Source organism: Bison bison, unplaced genomic scaffold, assembly GCF_000754665.1.
Source record: "Bison bison bison isolate TAMUID 2011002044 unplaced genomic scaffold, Bison_UMD1.0 scf7180017864105, whole genome shotgun sequence".
NCBI lineage: Eukaryota > Metazoa > Chordata > Mammalia > Artiodactyla > Bovidae > Bison > Bison bison.
In genome coordinates this window covers 8156113-8170484 of record NW_011494677.1, presented here as the reverse complement: position 1 = coordinate 8170484, position 14372 = coordinate 8156113, and the positions used below count along the sequence as shown (strand labels likewise).

Here is a 14372-nt window from a genome sequence, read left to right as displayed (position 1 = left end):
GGAGCTAAAAAGCCTCTTGATGAAAGTGAAAGAGGAGAGTGAAAAAGTTGGCTTAAAGCTCAATATTCAGAAAACGAAGATCATGGCATCTGGTCCCCTCACTTCTTGGCAAATAGATGGGGAAACAGTGGAAACAGTGTCTGACTTTATTTTGGGGGGCTCCAAAATCACTGCAGATAGTGACTGCAGCCATGAAATTAAAAGATGTTTACTCCTTGAAAGGAAAGTTATAACCAACCTAGATAGCATATTCAAAAGCAGAGACACTACTTGCCAACAAAGGTCCGTCTAGCCAAGGCTATGGTTTTTCCAGTGATCATGTATGGATGTAAGAGTTGGACTGTGAAGAAAGCTGAGCACTGAAGAACTGATTCTTTTGAACTATGGTATTGGAGAAGACAATCTTGAGAGTCCCTTGGACTGCAAGGATATCCAACCAGTCCATTCTGAAGGAGATCAGTCCCGGGTGTTCATTGGAAGGACTGATGTTAAAGCTGAAACTCCAATACTTTGGCCACCTCATGTGAAGAGCTGACTCATTAGAAAAGACTCTGATGCTGGGAGGGATTGGGGGCAGGAGGAGAAGTGGACGCCAGAGGATGAGATGGCTGGATGGATCACCGACTCGATGAACATGAGTTTGGGTGAATCCGGGAGTTGGTGATGGACAGGGAGGCCTGGCGTGCTGCAATTCATGGGGTCGCAAAGAGTCAGACATGACTGAGCGACTGATCTGAACTGAAAGAAAGGCTGAATTAAAGAGCAGATAAGATAAATGCAAAGCCTACCTGTTGCTGCCAAACAAATATCCTAATATCCCTCCGGTGCCCAAGCCAGTCCAGAACCCAGGTCCTGAATGTTCATGTCCTTGTTGTCCAGTGAAAGCACTGCCAAAACCGGCAGTTGCACCATGCGGTCCTGGAAATAAAAATGATTTCTTATGTATCCTCTCTTAAACAAATCATCGCCTGCAAAACTAAAGGTAAAATACAACATTTCAATTGCTTCATCTGGGTGATTTAATAATACTTTGGTCTCAACTTATAAACAAGTTATATTCAAAAAATGTACTCATAAAACATTGTTATAACTAAGGAGTGCCTCACTTTCCCACATACATGGAGGAGGAGAGATGTGTTTTAGGACAGTGGAAGGTGGTTTCTTCCTGAAAGGTCACATCCGCCCTGCTCCAGATTAGTTACTGGAAGACGACCACACGTGTCAGAGTAACTTCCCTTCTATCTTGTGGGCGTCTCCAGGAGCGCCAGGTGAGAGCTGTACCTGAGTGTCTAGTGGAGGAATCCAAGTGGAGGGTATTTGTTAGTAGGGAAGTCAGGTCTTAAAAGAGACCCAAAAAATATCTTCTGTTCAGAGGAAGGTTTTCTTAAACTGCTGTATGATATCCGTAAAAGAAGGCACTAACCCTATGTGTACAGCTCTTACAGCTAATCCTACGTGTTTGCATACACTACCCATGCGTGTAACCAATCCCCACGTCAGTAAAACCTTTCCAGCTCCCAGAGCCTCCCTCATGACAACTCCCACGTCAGAGAAAAGCCGACTCTGACTTCTTTCACTACACTTCGGTTTTACCCTGTCTTGAACTTTTTATAAATCATACAGAGATATTCTTCTGTGTCTGCTATATATTATGTCCATGAGAGTCGACCTTCACCACTGCATGTATCAGTTTTGTTTTTTCTAAATTTTTCTACAGTATTCTAATGCGTAAGAAAAAAAAAACAATTTGTCTTATCCTAATGTTTACAGACTTTCTGTTTCTAGTTTTTGGCTGCTGCGAATAAACTGCCTTGAGCATTCCCGTGCACATCTTTCTGTGCACACGTGTGCATTTCTCTCAGGTGTGCATCTCGGAATGGAACTCCTGGGTCACTGGGTGACGTGTGTCTGGTCTCAACAGATACTGACAGTTTTCCATAGTGCTTTATCATCTCAACCTCTTCCAGCAAGTTCCAGTTAACTACAGACTTGCCATTACTTGGTAGTCTGCCCTTTTAATGTCAGCCATTATGATTAAATGGTGGTTAATTGAGAACTCAGGTTTTAATCTGCATTTTCCTGAAGATGAATGATGCTAAGGACCTTTTCAAATTTTTACTGGACATCTGGACATCTTCTTTTACTATAGTAATTTTTTAAAAGAGGAGCTGTTCCAATCTTTTGTCCACTAAAAAATTCAGTTGTCTTTTTCTCTGATTACGTTTTACAAATACCTTCTCCCAGTCTCTGGCTTGCCTTTTCACTCTCTCAAAGTTGTTTTCAGATGACTAGACATTCTTAATTTAAATTAATCTAGTTTATCCATCTTTTCTTTTTTGCTGGCATTTTTTGTACTCAAAGACATTTTTGCCTAGCGTGACAAATATTTTCCTATGTTTCCTTCTGGAAACTAACTGTTGTACGTACCTTTTATGTTGAACTCTGTAATATTTAATGAATAAAATTTTGTGTATGGTATGAAACAGAGTATAAGGTTATTGCCAAATCTAATAAGTCTGACTAGATAATTTATAATCACTCATCCTTAAAATAGTAATCACAAGTGACTTAAATGAGAAAACCGAAGCGGTAAAAGAAGTCAAAAGTAAAAAATAAGAAGACGAATCTGTTTTGGTGAGCATTTTTCTACTTCAGAAACCCGCACAGGATTCACTGCCTGACTTCTACCTTACTTACTGCCATTGCCTAGGGAAACATACCTGTGAACTCAGACTTGAAGCCTGCAGGAGGAGGCCCGGCCGAGCTGCTGAATCTCTGATAACGATGGGAATATGGAGGATCCTCAGAATATGGTGGAGGTGACTCATGACCATCACTGAGGAAGAATTTATAAACTCCAAAGGCAATAGCAAGCAGCACCACGATGGTAACCACCCCACCAAGGCTAGAAGACTCTGGGGAGTACAGCTTACTATAATAGTTGGAGAATGAGTTAAAGCCATGCTCTTTTCCAGACTCTCTCAGTTTCTTCAGGCCAAGTTCCGTGTAATCTAACTGATACTCCAAGCCACAGGAACCTCTAAGTACATACTGGTCTTCAGAGGATTCATAGCCTTCGCAGCTCACCACAGTTTTTCCAAATTTGTATGCGACATCTAAATCAGTCTTACATTCCCACTGTAAAGAAAAAGTAGAAATGGGTTATTAGAATCATAAGATTGTTTTTTCACTCAATATACATTATTTGAGCTGTATGAGTAAGCGAAAGTCTCAGTCATGTCTGACTCTGAGACCCCATGGACTTCTCCATGGACCCCATGGAATTCTCTGGGTCAGAATACTGGCGTGAGTAGCCTTTCCGTTCTTCAGGAGATCTTCCCAACCCAGAGATCGAACTCAGGTCTCCCGCATTGCAGGTGGATTCTTTACCAGCTGAGTCACAAGTGAAGCCCAAGAACACTGGAGTGGGTAGCCTATACCTTCTCCAGCAGATCTTCCCAACCCAGGAATCAAACTGGGGTCTCCCGCATTGCAGGCGGATTCTTTACCAACTGAGCTACCAGGGAAGCCAGACAACAAAATGAAGCGAGAGAATGATTAACAAAATTCAGAATGAGTATTTCTGTGCTGGGGGAGGGCAAACCAGGGGCTTCAAAGATATTGGTGATGTTCACGATATACTGAAGCTAGGTGGTGGGTACAGGACTGCTCATTTATTCCTTATTTCTTAAATACAGATGTGAAGAATTCTTTTGTACATATTAAGCCTTCCCTAATTTACAAATTTTAAGCAAATTTTTTTAAATGTCGACTTTTTAATCACTGTTGCTGAAGAAGTTTTCTTTAAAAATAGAGGTTTTTTTAAATATTAAGGTTCAATAATTAGCATCATATACGAGTATCTGGTAGCTCCATACAGCATTAGAAATAGTATATAACCTTCAGAGAAAAACTTTCCACACAAATTCTATAAAAACCATGCACTACCATTCCCAAGGTCCAATCCAAGAAGCAACTGCTTAAAGCTTTTTCTAAAGATACTTGGAAAAACGCAAAAAGAATCTATGCTAGCCTCAAAAATTTCCAGCTTAAAAAAAAAAAAAGTCCAGGCCTAGTATGAATTTTGTAACTATTTCCAGCTAAAAGCTTCTCTAACAACTTTTTTTAAAAGGTACGCTAAAATAGATATGACTGGTTCTGTTGCTTCTCTTTTTTAGGACAGTATCTTCCTCTCTCAAACTTCAGATACGTTGTGACAGCTTTATTCATATATAATTCACATACTATACATTCACCCATTTCATTGGATTATAGTATATTCACAGAGCTGTGCAGCTATCACCACAACCAATTTTGGAATAGTCTCATCACCCCCAAAAGAAATCTCATCTCCATGAGCAGTCAGTCACTCCCTTTCCCCGCAACTTTCGGGGAAAGTTGCCCATCTGGCTGCAAGGACTCCCCTACTCTGAGCATTTCACAGAAATGGAAACATACACTGTGTGATCCCACGTGCCTGGCTTCTTTCACTCGACAGAATGTTTTTAAGGTTCACACATGTAGCATGAATCAGCACTTCATTCCTTTTTGTGGCTCAAAAATACTCCATCCTATGGAAGTACCACACTTTGTTTCTTCGTTCATCACCGATGGGCATCTGGGCTGTTTCTACTTTCTGGCTTTTGTGAATAATGCTGCGGCAAACATTTCGTACGTTTCTGTGTGGACGCGCGTTTCCAGTTCTCTTGGGTGAACACCTAGGCGTGGAATGACTGGGGCATACAGTAACTCTAGGTTTTAAACTTTGGAGAAACCGCCAGTGTTTCAGAGTGGCTATACCAATTCACATGCCCAACAACAGTGTATGAGTCTCACATCCTCACTGACATTTGTTATCATGTCTTTTTGATGGCAGGCATCCTGTTGGGTATGAACTGGTGTTTTATTGAGGTTTTAACTTCTATTTCCCTGACAGCTAATGATGTGGAACATTTTTTTTTCATATGTTTATTGACCATCTATGTATCTTCTTTAGAGAAATGTCTACTTAAATGCCTTAATCCACTTTTAAATTTGGTTATCTGTCTTCTGAGTTGTAACAGTTCTTCACATGCTCTGGACACAAGTTCCCAATCAGATATATGACTGCAAAAGCTTTCTCCTTTTGCATACATTCTTTTCACTTTCTGGAAGACTAAAAATTTTGAATTTAGATAATATAATATATAATTTTTCTATTGTACTGTTGTTGCTACCACTATTCCATTTTTTAAATAATTTTATTTGGAGGAAGATTTAAAAGCTTGTTGATTTAGGTAAATAAGACAAACTCAATCTCTATTGGTATTTCATGTTAATTGTCATTTCCTTAATACCATATACTAAAAGTGGCTTTTAATTATTATATTTAAACTCTGAGAGTTAAACAAGGCTCTCTCCTGCTACTAAACATAAGTCAATGTATGATGGCCTCTAGATTTCTTTGCTCTGCCATTTACTCCCTTCTCCATCTCTTTAGCTCTAAAAATCTTATCATTCCTTACTAACACAGTACATCATAGATTTCCTCTTGAAGTCTTTCACAACCCCCCCAACAACACATGACTTTACAATGCTTTGCTGGCACCTAGATGTAATGTGAGCGCTTGTCTCATCTTTTCTACTAGGAAGAGAGCTCGGGGGTTGTGACTCCATCATTCATTTTTGTATTATACTATTTAATATACATTTAGTGAATGACTTTACTGATAGTATCTTTTTTCCATCAAGACTGAAAAGTAATACAAAAATAATTTCAGCTTTAACCTGAAGATTCCATGGTTCAGTGAGCAAGACTATAAAAAAGTATTGTGAAGCAAGTATCACCAAGCAAATAAGAACCCTCTCCCTGAATTGCATAAACTTGGCTAAAGATTATATCAAATAAGACTACCACTCTGACGGAACAGTAAACTGTCAACACAAGTTTCTTGCCAGATGACCAACCATCTTATGTCCTTCTGAAAGCAGATAGGATACAAAGGAGAATCTAGTAGTATTGATTTAAACTGAATTCAGTTAATAAAATCTATTCCATTTCTAAAGGACAGTAAATTTTGGAACTTCAAGGAGATGGTCGAGCCTAAGAGCAAAATACCTGAGACTTAAAGACAATAAACAAAGCCCAGTGAAATGTTTTCATTCAGAAGTAACCATCCTCAGTTCAAAAACGACTTTAAAAAAATTAAAAATTTGAAGCATAATAGCGACACATGTAACCACACTACTTACCATGTACAATGCCTTAATAATCACTGTTATTTTTTAAGAGTAGGTTGGTATTCTTTGAGGAATGACAGAAAAGTAACAACCAGAAGAAATCATCCCCCTACCCTCCAAGTATATGAAAAGTTTTAAGAACTTACTAATGACTTAGAAAAAAGTTATGGCATAAAAATTACAATGATTATTTCCAGGCTTTAAAAGCAGTTCATGTCTTTTGTAGAAGCTTTCTTCCAGAGAATGGATGACTGATTTATATTTATATATTTTAGTGTAACCTTAGATTTTTCTATATGTGCTTCCCAAAAATACTGAACATCTCAATAAACAGTTTTATGAAAAAAATTCAATTTAAACTGGCATCGACATAAGAGTATTACCTGTACATCGTAACCATCCCAGCCTCTGTTCTGACACTGTATGACTTTAGGGGTGTAAGAGTCGCATCCAGCTGTACCTCCCACGCATTTCAACTGTGGGATGGGCTCCAACCTCCGGGAAGTGGTATAGCGGTCATAGTAGAGGGTGAGCGCTTTTATGTCCCGCAACAGTATTCTGTCTGAAACAGTAAGGACACAGATAAACAGATGGTAAAGATCTTGTCCTATAAAAGATTCATTCTAGTCAAACTCCTGTGGTGGGAAATACTTTCAAAAGTCAGTCTTTCCTGCCTTTTGAGGATGACCACGGAAGAGTAGACGAAGGAGTTTCCCAAATCCCAAAGCCATCACAACATCCTTCAGGTCTTTCACACAAAATTCAGAAAGTCACACCTCTGAGGCCTCCCTTCATTTCTGGATGCATGCCCCCGAAACAGCTTCTCTATTGTAAGTTCTACATAAGTTTTGCAAATCAGAGGCAAAAGTACATTACCCTGAAATAATGTACTACAGTAGTACAGTAATTGTTCTACTGTATGACAACATCGACGGTTAATTTAAAAAGCAAAAATTGTACACGAATGCTCCTGGAGCATATTTAATGACTTGAATGTCTGTCAACAGGTAAATGGTTTAATACAATTTTGGCCAAGTCCCAAAATCTACAGCAGTTAAAATGAGTGAACTAGAATACATGTATCACAATAGAAACAGTAAAACATCTCAAGCAAAATGTACGTTGTAGAATGTTTAGCAGGATAGCTTTACATGAACCTTGAAAACTGGCAACACAGCACTACTTACTGTTAAAGTCTATATATGTATATAATAATATATGAAAACCACATGCTGCTGCTGCTGCTGCTAAGTCGCTTCAGTCGTGTCCGACTCTGTGTGACCCCATAGATGGCAGCCCACCAGGCTCCCCCATCCCTGGGATTCTCCAGGCAAGAACACTGGAGTGGGTTGCCATTTCCTTCTCCAATGCATGAAAGGAAAAGTGAAAGTGAAGCTCAGTCACAGCCCACCAGGCTTCTCCATCCATGGGATTTTCCAGGCAAGAGTACTGGAGTGGGTGCCATTGCCTTCTCCAATGAAAACCACATAGGAATGACTAAATAGCAGAGTATCTCTGAGGAGAGAGGGAGATAAGAGACTTCAGCTCTCTATCTCTAATGTTTTATTACTTTGCAGTTGGGAAGAGACTTGCTGCAAATACAGTAAAATGTGAAGATTCAATAAAACTGGCTGGTGAGGATATGGGATTTTCCTAGTATACTTCTGTGCATTTAAATATTTTAAATATTTCAAAATTTTAAAAGGTTAGAAACAGTTACATTATCTTACAAATTAAAAATCACACTGACAAAGCAGTTTAAAAAGAAGACGTCAAAACAAGGAAATTAAGTCCAGCATTGATGTACATAAATTAGTTTTAAAGTGTTACTGGAAAATGAAAAATCTTCCTACTTATCATCCTCGGATTATGATGTAAGAGACTGTGGACTGGTTCACTCAACATCAATTTTTCCCTCAAACTGGTACTAACTTCTTGCAAAGCTAAAAGACTCCTAAAACCTCTTAAAGCTACAGTTTCTGAAAGTGATCTTGGTTCTGTCAACCGGGGGAACTCAAGCAAGAGTCCCGGAGGAGGGCAGAGCTTCACCTCAGACCACGCTCTGGCTAGCAGACAGGTACGGGGCTCAGGGTTTTTCTGACGCTGTCCACTGCCTCATAATTAGCTTTGTGGATGCCAGCAGGCTTGATGGAAGCCACCTATTGTTCACCGATACAGATGAAGCTGCTGCTGCTAAGTCACTTCAGTCGTGTCCAACTCTGTGCGACCCCACAGACGGCAGCCCACCAGGCTCCCCCGTCCCTGGGATTCTCCAGGCAAGAGTACTGGAGTGGGGTGCCATTGCCTTCTCCTACAGATGAAGCAGGCATCACTTTCTACCATTTTGTTAGCACCCAATTCCCTATAATCAACCTGTCAAATTAGCAGAATGTGCTGCCTCTCAAATGCCACCGAAAGTACAATAAACGAATTGTCTTGATGATGTGAATAAACAAGGTGAAGAAAAACAGAAAAGGAGATGGCAACAGAATTCTGGAAGGTGAAAGCAGACTAGTGAAAGTGAAAGTCGCTCAGTGGTGCCCAACTCTTTGTGACCCCCATGGACTATAATATACAGTCCATGGAATTCTCCAGGCCAGAATACTGGAGTGGGTAGCCTTTCCCAAGTCTCCTGCATTGCAGGCAGATTCTCTACCAGCTGAGCCAAAAGGGAAGCCCAAGAATACTGGAGTGGGTAGTCTATCCCTTCTCCAGTGGATCTTCTCAACCCAGGAATTGAACTGGGGTCTCCTGCATTGCAGGTGGATTCTTTACCAATTGAGCTATGAGGGAAGCCCCGGACTAGTAGTCAGTCCTAAAGTGAAAGTGAAGTTGCTCAGTTGTGTCCGACTCTTTGTGACCCCATGGACTGTAACCTACCAGGCTCCTCCCTCCACGGGATTCTCCAGGCAAGAGTATTGGAGTGGGGTGCCATTCCCTTCTCCAGGGGATCTTCCAGGGATCGAACCCGCCTCTTCCACATTCCAGGCAGATGCTTTAACCTCTGAGCCACCAGGGTCCTAAGTATAAGCCAAATGCCAAACCAGCAGGAGAGAAAACGGAGAACCAACCTGACGCACATAATGGAATCCTAAAAGGAACAGGAAATGGCAGCTCTTGAATAGCAGTCCATGGAAACTTGAGACGAAGCTACATCCCTAGATCAGCTCCCCAGCTCATACATAGTTGTGAAATATATATATGTATTTTATAGTTTTTTAAACTCTAAAAGTAACTCGTTTTCCCTTTAAAATGAGAGATCCACTCTTCCTCCAACTTTATATTTCTATGATAACCAAAACTAGCAGCCTGGCAAGTAGCTTCTTGATCACACAAACAGATACATATACAGAGGCTGTTTTGATTTTTGTTTATTTTTATATAATTGAATCATACAGTGCACATGAGTCTTCCCATGATTTTTCACCTAATCATAAATATTCCCTGACATTAGCAAATACATATCCTGTTTATACTTATTTACCAAAAAAAACTTAATAAATTAGAAAGCAGAGACATCACTTTGCCAACAAAGGTCCATCTAGTCAAGGCTATGGTTTTTCCTGTGGTCATGTATGGATGTGAGAGTTGGACTGTGAAGAAGGCTGAGCACTGAAGAATTGATGCTTTTGAACTGTGGTATTGGAGAAGACTCTTGAGAGTCCCTTGGACCGCAAGGAGATCCAACCAGTCCATCCTAAAGGAGATCAGTCCTGGGTGTTCATTGGAAGGACTAATGCTGAGGCTGAAACTCCAATACTTTGGCCACCTCATGAGAAGAGTTGACTCATTGGAAAAGACTCTGATGCTGGGATGGATTGTGGGCAGGAAAAGAAGGGGACAACAGAGATGAGATGGCTGGATGGCATCACTGACTCGATGGATGTGAGTCTGAGTGAACTCCGGGAGTTGGTGATGGACAGGGAGGCCTGGGGTGCTGCGATTCATGGGGTCGCGAAGAGTCGGACATGACTGAGCGACTGAACTGAACTGAGACTTATTGGCCATATTCTGTTAACAAAACAAAACTAAAAATAATATAAAATAATAACATATAAAACAATAGTAAAAAGACAGCCAAAAACCAGTAACAAAGAAAGGAAAACTGGACTAAAGCTAACAAAATTTATGTAATCAAACCTATATGGTGGTTTAGTCACTAAGTCGTGTCCCACTCTTTGTGACCCCATGGCTATAGCCCACCAGGCCCCTCTGTCCATGGGATTCTCCAGGCCAGAATACTGGAGTGGGTTGCCATTCCCTTCTCCAGGGGATCTCCCCACCCAGAGAGTGAACATGGGTCTCTTGCATTGCAGGCAGATTCTTTACCAATTGAGCCACCAGGGAAGCCCCAATTAAACCTGTTAAGCCTATAGTAACACTATCACAGGATTAGGAAAATTGATCATCCTGAGCACAACATATAAAAATTAATCCCTGACAGTTAAACACTCACCATAAAACATACAACCAATTAAAAATACTGGAAGAAAGCACAACAGAATATGTTTATGATCCTGGGATTAGAAAGATCTTAAGACACCAAAAGCAAGACGGACCAGCAAGACAGTGACTACTTGGCAAATCATGTTCAATCTATAAAAACCCAAGAATCCATAATAATACTCAAAGAGAAAGCCAAAAACTCATTTGTCTATACTTACAGTGAGTACCAATCAATCACCTCCTTAACTTGAAAACCAGTAATTAAAGATTTTAAATTAAATGTTTATCCTGACTCTCTAGCCAGAACTATAATCTGAAACAATAGATAATCTCAACTTTACTGAAGAATATCAGTTAATAAAAGCAGAGGAAATAGAAAAATCATCATTTTACAACCCACTAAAGAAACAGATTCAGATTCGGACTAACTAGTTTTAAAATCATTAAGCAAATGGATATTGGTATGGTGCCAAGTAACATTACACAAGTGCTTTCCAGTCACAAGAGGGGGAAATGTAACTTCACAAGGGAGAAACAGAACCACTGTAATCCACTAGTTAAACTTAGCACTGCCAAAGGTAGAACAGATTGTATTACACCATCTCCAGTGATGTAACCTGCCAAAGTATTTAATACGAATCCAATCAATCCTTGGAACCTAGCACTCAGTTTACTAGCTAAAACAATGCCATGAGAAAACAGAATCTAGAAGGTAGGATATTCTGAAGAACAACTGGCCCAATCCCTTCAGCAAAGCAGGGGCATGGAAAAAAAGAGACCCTTCCACGTTTTCAAAAGACTTAAGGGATAATTCAATCATATGCGATGCATGGTCCTAGACTGGGCCCAGGTTTGAACAAACTAGCTTAGACATTTTAGGGACAACTGTGGTATCTGAATATGGAATAAGTAATCAGTTGATATTAAGAAATTAGGCTTAATTTTGTTAGATGTAATGTTAGTTTTGGAGAAGGCAATGGCACCCCACTCCAGTACTCTTGCCTGGAGAATCCCAGGGACGGGGGAGCCTGGTGGGCTGCCGTCTCTGGGGTCATACAGAGTCGGACACGACTGAAGTGACTTAGCAAAATGTTAGTTTTACTATATAGGGAAAAGTTCATATAAAAAAGGTTTATACTGAAGGATTTACTTATGGCCTGTAATTGATATTAAAGTATTTCATCATTTTAAAAAAGAGAGGGTTGAAAGAAAACAGAGAAATAAGATTAATAATTTTCCATCAAAACTTAAAGATACTTCCCCCAGAATTCCTCCAGTAGATTGACAAGATCACTTAGTGTCAAGAGATTCAAGTAAAATGAGTATTTGACTTTTTCAATATGTACATGGAAAAAGACAAGGAGAAGAAAGAAGAAAACAGCTTCTGAATAATCATCAAACACTGTCTGTCATGTTTGGTACAGAGAATAGAAAAAATAACATTTTATTTAGAGCTGTTGAACCTACAAAATCCAAGAGAACTTCCCAAAAGACAACTCTGTTATATTAGGAGAATTTGACAAGACGGTTGGATATTCTGTCAGATAACCAAAAGGCCAAAGCTCTTCTTATAACTGTAATGTCTAATTACAGATGAAAATTTAAAGCCTTTCTCAAATTACTGACAAATTACTATATTTTTATATGACAAATTACATATACATACTATACATATATATATATATAATTACTATATACATTCATAAAATATCTAGAAACAAACTTAAGGTCAATATGTGATCTATATAAGAAAATATATATATAAATAAAACCTAAATAAATTTAAGGCACTTCCAACTGGGCTTCCTTGGAACTAGAAAGAAATTATGTTAAAGGCTTTTGGAAAATTAATGTCTATAAATAGCCAAAAAATTTTCTGAAAAATACGTTGCTTAAATAAGCTAAAAGGATAGACTACACAGCACAAGGAAATACAGCCATTATTTTGTAACAACTTTAAATGGAAAACAATCTAAAAAAAAATACCAAACATATGTGGACACCTAAAACAAACATTGTCAGTCAATACATCAATAAAAAAAAAAAAAGAAGGCATTGCTTTACCAGGTGATAAAGCTTACTATAAACTTAAAATAATCAAAATAACAGTAACAGAAATAGACTAGTGAATTGTGAAACAAAAGAAAGTCTAGAAATAAATCCAGATAAATGTGGAAATTCAATACAAGATAAAGTGGGCTTTTTAATTTAGTAGAAAAAGGATGCCTTCTTTAATAAATGTTTTGTCATAACTGACTATACAATTAGAATAAAACCCACCTACAGAAAGAGAAATAGAAATTTTCACTCAATCGTGTCTGATTCTTTGTGATCCCATGGACTGTAGCCCACCAGGCTCTTTGTCTATGGAAATCTCCAGGCAAGGATACCAGAGTGGGTTGCCATTCCCTTCTCCAGGGGATCTTTCTGACCCAGGGACTGAACCCAGGTCTCCTACACTGCAAGCAGACTCTACCATTTGAGCCATCAGGGAAGCCCCAGAATAAAATCCACCTAAGACTATACAAAAACTTAATTCCACGTGAGCCAAAGATCTAAATTTCTCAGAATTACACTAAAATAAAATATTGTATATTAAACCCATACTGCTGCTGCAGCTGCTGCTAAGTTGCTTCAGTCGTGTCCGACTCTGTGCGACCCCATAGACGGCAGCCCACCAGGCTCCCCCGTCCCTGGGATTCTCCAGGCAAGAACACTGGAGTGGGTTGCCATTTCCTTCTCCAATGTATGAAAGTGAAAAGTGAACGTGAAGTCGCTCAGTCATGTCCGACTCTTAGGGTGCCACTGCCTTCTCCACAGGCGGCACTAGTGGTTTAAAAAAAGAAAAAAGAAAAAAAAACTATCCTGCCAATGCAGATGTAAGAGATGCAGCAGGTTCGATCCCTAGGTTGGGAGGATCCCCTGGAGGAGGGCACGGCAACCCACTCCAGCATTCTTGCCTGGAAAATCCCCATGAACAGAGGACCCTGGCCAGCTGCAGTCCATAGCGTGGCACAGAGTTGACACGACTGAAGCAACTTAGCATGCACACACATACCTATGGGTTTTCATTACCATAACTCCACAGCATCTTTCCTCCTAGAGATCCTAAACGTTGCTACGTTTTGTGTCCCCCAAAATTTGTATGTGAAGCCCTAATCCCCAACAGATGGCATTTGGAGACAGGGCCTTTGAGGGGCAATTAGTTTTATATGAGGTCATGAGTATTGAGCCCCAGTGATGGGATCGGTGCCCTTGGAAGAATAGGAAGAGACCAGGGCTCCCCCATCTCCCCACCCCCGCTCTGTAATGTGAGAACAAGACAGCCATCTGCAGAGCAGGAAGAAGGGCTTCAATTCAGTTCAGTTCAGACGCTGAGTCATGTCCAGCTCTTTGCGACCCCATGAATTTCAGCATGCCAGGCCTTCCTGTCCATCACCAACTCCCGGAGTTCACTCAGACTCATGTCCGTTGAGTCAGTGATGCCATTCAGCCATCTAATCCTCTGTCATCCCCTTCTCCTCCTGCCCCAATCTCTCCCAGCATCAGAGTCTTTTCCAGTGAGTCAACTCTTCATATCAGGCGGCCAAAGTACTGGAGTTTCAGCTTTAGCATCATTCCTTCCAAAGAAATCCCAGGGCTGATCTCCTTCAGAATGGACTGGTTGGATCTCCTTGCAGTCCAAGGGACTCTCAGGAGTCTTCTCC

General features: G+C 40.1%; 1 protein-coding gene across 1 annotated transcript in view; it reads right to left on the bottom strand.

Annotated features, from left to right (window-relative positions):
* Positions 1–14372, bottom strand: part of SARAF (store-operated calcium entry-associated regulatory factor) — a gene marked incomplete at its 5' end in the record, with an annotated part of 24842 nt that overhangs the window by 5648 nt on the left and 4822 nt on the right. The window contains 3 exons of the mRNA XM_010838857.1: positions 789–918; positions 2721–3138; positions 6603–6781. Coding sequence (XP_010837159.1) covers positions 789–918; positions 2721–3138; positions 6603–6781 — 727 coding nt within the window. The remainder of the gene's footprint in view (positions 1–788; positions 919–2720; positions 3139–6602; positions 6782–14372) is intronic.